General features: G+C 30.2%; 1 protein-coding gene across 1 annotated transcript; it reads right to left on the reverse strand.

The window, feature by feature from the left end:
* Nucleotides 1-3,574: 3,574 nt before the first annotated feature.
* Nucleotides 3,575-4,823, reverse strand: LOC150032652 (bidirectional sugar transporter SWEET5-like). Its single transcript, XM_090306968.1, has 6 exons — nt 4,781-4,823; nt 4,628-4,664; nt 4,312-4,528; nt 4,053-4,214; nt 3,822-3,941; nt 3,575-3,727 (listed from the first exon to the last, which is right to left on the reverse strand). Exons 1-6 carry the CDS (start codon nt 4,821-4,823, stop codon nt 3,575-3,577), a joined length of 732 nt encoding a protein of 243 aa, XP_090163094.1.
* Nucleotides 4,824-5,188: the final 365 nt, after the last annotated feature.

Consider the following 5,188-nt stretch of genomic DNA (forward strand, 5'->3'; position numbering starts at 1 on the left):
AGTTTCAGGTTTTATGATCCCATTTCTAGATCATTGTTTGAGATGGTAAATACTAGATTCCTTAAGGATGTTGAGTTTGGGGGGGGGATCGGCGGGTGGGGGGGGGGGAGGGGAAGACAACATAAGAAAAGTTGTTTTCGAAGAGGAATTAGTTTCTTTTCATAATGTTGTTATAAATGATGTTCAAGCTTTAATTTTTTACTTCACTATTGGACCAATTATAAAATAAGACAATATTGAAGTCCTCGTTGTTGAAGTTGAAGTTCAAACTCAACTACTTCAAGAAGTGTCACTAAGGAAATCCACTAGAGAAAGAAGATATGCAATTCAGATGATTATATTCTATTTCTTCAAGAACGTGAGAATGATATGGGCGTAATGAAAGAAGATCCAATCAACTTCTAATAAGCTCTACAAAGTTCTAACTCTCAAAACTGGATAAATGTTATGGAAGAGAAAATAACATCCATGTAAGACAATGATGTTTGGGAACTTGTTGAATTTCCATAAGGAATGAAACCCATAGGTTGTAAATGGATATTTAAAACCAAAAGGGATTCACACGACAATATCGAAAGATATAAAGCTCATCTCGTTGCAAAGAGTTTTACTCAAGAGGAAGATGTTGATTACAAAGAGACTTTCTCGTTGGTTTCATTGAAAGACTCTTTTAGGGCAATCATGGCACTGGTAGCTCACTTTGATTTAAAGTTACACCAGATGGATGTGAAAACTGTGTCTCTCAATGGGAACATTGATGAAACGATTTATATGGTGCAACCATAAAAATTGTATCTGATAATTCAAAGTCTATGGTCTGCAAATTGAAGAAATCCATGTATGGTCTCAAACAAGCCTTTCATCAATGGTATCATAAATTCTTGAAGTAATAACCTTTTTTGGTTTTAAGGTGAATGTAGTAGAAGATTGTGTATATCACAGGTTCAGTGGGAGTAACTCAATCTTTCTAGTATATTGATGACATTCATAGCAAGTAATGATGTAGGTTTATTGCATGGCACTAAGTGGTTTCTCAAAATTAATTTTGAGATGAAGGATCTTAGTAATGCTTTTTTTGTATTAGGAATTGAAATACTGTGAAATCGTTCTCAAGGTATTTTGAGATGAACTAAATTGAAAAGATTTTGAGTAGATTTGGCATGAAAGATTGTGCACCAGGAGATACCCCTCTTGCTATAGGTGATAAATTTCATTTAGGTCAATGCCCCAAGACTGTACTCGAGACTAAGGAGATGCAAAAGGTTCTCTATGCATCGTCTTTTGAAAGTCTAATATACACTCAAGTATGTACACATCCAGATATTGCATTCATAGTTGGACTGTTGGGAAGATTTTTTAACAACCTGGGGATGGATCATTGGAAAGCAGCTAAACGGGTTATGAGGTATTTACAAAGAAAAAAAAGATCATATGTTCACTTATCGGAGATTTGAAGCTTTAGAGATCATTGGGTATTTTGATTCCGATTATATTGGATGCCAAGACACTTTGCGATCCACTTCAGGCTATATATTTAGGTTTGCTCGAGGAGTTATATCTTAGAAAAGTGTTAAACCAACACTCAAGGCTTCTTCTACCATGGTTGTGGAGTTTACAACATGTTGTGAGGAGTCCAATCATGGAATATGGTTGCGAAATTTTGTTACTAGACTTCGGATAATGGTTGAATAGAAAGTCCACTAAAATTATTTTGTGACAATAAGAGGCAGTGACGTATTCCAACAACAACAGAAGCAATAAGAAGTTAAAACATGTAAACGTTACATTTATGATTGTTAAAGATGGAGTTCAGAATAATCAAATTTCAATAGAATACATAGGAACAAATTCTATGGTGTCAGATCCATTGACTAAAGATTTACCACCTAAAGTTTTTCATGAGCATGTTGCTCACATGAGTGTTAGTCACTTTGCTGATTCCATGGTTTAGTGGAAGTTTGTTATTGAGGATATTTTTTTACCTTAATTTATTTTCTATATAGAATAAAATTGATGATTTATGTTTTATTATCTGAACTTGTTTATCATGCATGTAGTTTAGCAAATGTGGTTTAGCATAAAGTTTTTAATAATGATCTCACTTAGGAATTTGGACCAATTGGAATAGGTATGATCTAGATCACTTTGAATGTAGTTTTCATGCTATCCATCCATACTTGATCTACGTCATTGAAAGTAATGGAATTGGTAATCAAGGAAGGTTTAATTACAAGAGTAGTTATGAAAGTTACCTTGATTCCGTTCTAATACAAGAGATGGACGAGATTGAACTCAAGGAGAATTTTGTTATTGAAATAACCTGTTTATACATGCTTAAGGTTTATGTGATTTAACTACATTAAGTACACAGACATAGCCCAAGTGGAAGATTGTTAGATGTAAAATATGTATAATTAAAGTATGGTTATATAAGTGGATTAATATTTTATCACATTGAATTATTTTAGTAGATTGGACCCTATTATGTAACCTAATTAATTAAGACCTTAGATTCCTAATTGAGTATAGACTTAATGGGTAGAAGTTCATCCCTAGTTAATTAGGTTTAATGAAAACCTTAATTGAACTAGTATATAAAGAGACTTTAGGGCTATGGTTCCCAAGATACCAAAACAACAAGCACTTGGTCTTTCCTGAATCCCATCTAGAGAAAGATCCCACTAAGGGTATTCAGTGTTTTGGTTGATGAAGACAATAGCCACCTTAGAGCCATCATTAATCTTTCAATGAAATCCAGTACATATATATACTTGACAATTTGATATGAATGATTCTAGGGTTTATCTATTCAATAAAGATATAAAGTATTTTTGTTAACATGTAGGCCTAGGAAGAAGTGCATTAACGTTAGAATTGAGTTTGCATAACTACATGAAAGTTTTAATCTAAGATTTAGAAGTCCTTTAGAGGTGCATTAAAAGTGTTCATAAATGTCTTTGGATATTATTGAGTCAATATAAAATATTGTTTTCTCGATTAGCAAAAATAATAATAATAATAGTAAATAAATAAATAACTAGACATGTAGTTCATGGAGTCTCGAGCCATTATAGTTGATTAATTCATAAATTTAGTTGGTGAAAATCTATTCTCTAGTGCCTTTCTCTCATTAGTTTTATTTTTGCTCGTTTACCTTCAATGATTTTCTTTTTAATTTTATTATCTAAATAACATAAGACGATTGTATTTGAGGTACCTCAAGTGAGCTAAAAATTAAATTAAATCTATCTATGAGACGACACATTCATATTTTACTTATCATTATATATAATTTTAAAAAGATAAAGGGCTAATTAAGGATAATATATCATTCGAAAATAAATAATAAATAAACATAGTAAGGAAATTGAGAACCCAACACCTGAAATAAAATTAATAAATCTAAATTATCTCCAAATGTGTCAAACAAAAAGTTAAATTTGGTAAAAAAATAAAAAAAAACAGAAATAATTTGAGTAGGGAGAGGAGACCCTAAAGACTAAGAACTCAACAAAGCATTTTTTTTTAGACCACAAACAATTCTAAAACTAAGATTCACATTCATAATATATATTTAGACATTGGATAGTCCATTTAAGTTGGAGAGTTGAATCTTCTTAGGTTCTTTCTCTGTAATTTCATCATCTTCTTTTGAACCCATCACTGAGTAATAACCATACAAAATCAATTGGAGAAAACCTGAAATTGCTCCAACACCATTGCTTATCTGCAAAATTAATTAATTATCACTTATTTAATATAACTCTAAGAATTAACATCATATTATAACTATTTAATTTGTATGAAAAATTAGTACATACCAACATATAGAGGTCAAATTTGATGAGTGCATAAGCTGTCCAAACGCAACCATTGAGAAAGTTTGTCAATGAAAGTGGAAAAGGCATATACTTCACACTCTTTGTTGTTATCACTTTTTTCTGTTCAAATTAATTAAACCAACGATTAATTCAAATAATCTTAATTTTCAACCTTAAGCATAAACATAAACATGGTATTAATATTATTATATAATAAAGTGAATGACTTACCATGATGGTTAGAGGAGAAATATACATCATGATGTTGAAAATGTCACAAATAATTCCAACCATCAAGGATCTATTTTTGGTTCCATGCAAAGCTAACATTGTTATTGCAACAATGATACCAACAAATATGACTTCTATCAACAAACAAATACCGATTTTTTTCTGAAATTAAATATGATAATAAATTAAATACAATCCATTAGATATAATTTTGTGAACAAGAATTAATAAATTTGAAAAAAATAAAAAGAAAGTTTACCCGTCCTTTGTTATCAGCAAAGATGACAAAAATTGTCAAATAAGCAAGTTCAATAAAAAGACCAACTCCATTAATGGTGACGACTAAAACACTGTCGGGATGAACAAAAGGCATTCCATAAAATACCCAAAACATGCAATTTAGAACAGTTGCAATGTAAGGATCTGGCTTGAACTCTTGCACGGACTTATTCTTTATTATTTTATAAAATGTTGTTCTGCAATAATATTATTAGTATTAATATTAAATATTCCATAACTTAGTAATCAAAATAAGTATTGTGTGGAGGATGAAAATAGAGGTGAAGAAAACTTACACGGGGGAGAAAAAAAGGCCAAAGGAGATGACGTTCCCTATTTAAATTGAATTAGAAAGTAAATTAATTAAGATTTAATGTAAACATAATTAATCACAAATTAGTAGAAGAAGAAGAAATAAGAATGAAAGAAAAATGAGAAGATTAGTTTACCGATAATGCTGACGATATTTCGAGTAACGGTGACGCTAATCATATTTAGTTAATTAATTAATTAATTATTAAGCAAACTCAAAGAAGAGAAGAGAAGAGAGTTGGAATTTTGTTTTGAATGAGCCAATTGCATTAGTGAGGAATGCTATTTATAATTATTGAGTGAAGCCTTTTCTTTTTTTCCTCTTCCTAATGGAAATACAATTTTATTTATTTATTTATTTATGTTAATTTTGCATTATAATTTCCAATAGGAATAGGAGTCTATCTCTTTAATTTTCCGGCAAATTCAAAACGCATTTTGCATTTTTAATTTTCCGGAAAATTTAAAACTCTTTTTTTTTTTTTCATTTGTTTTTTAAAAAAGATTTACTAGGTTAGGTTTTATTTTAAAATATATCTTTTTTG

This window comes from Benincasa hispida, chromosome 11 (genome assembly GCF_027475165.1).
Source record: "Benincasa hispida cultivar pf3 chromosome 11, pf3_genome.v1.1, whole genome shotgun sequence".
Classification (NCBI taxonomy): Eukaryota; Viridiplantae; Streptophyta; class Magnoliopsida; order Cucurbitales; family Cucurbitaceae; genus Benincasa; species Benincasa hispida.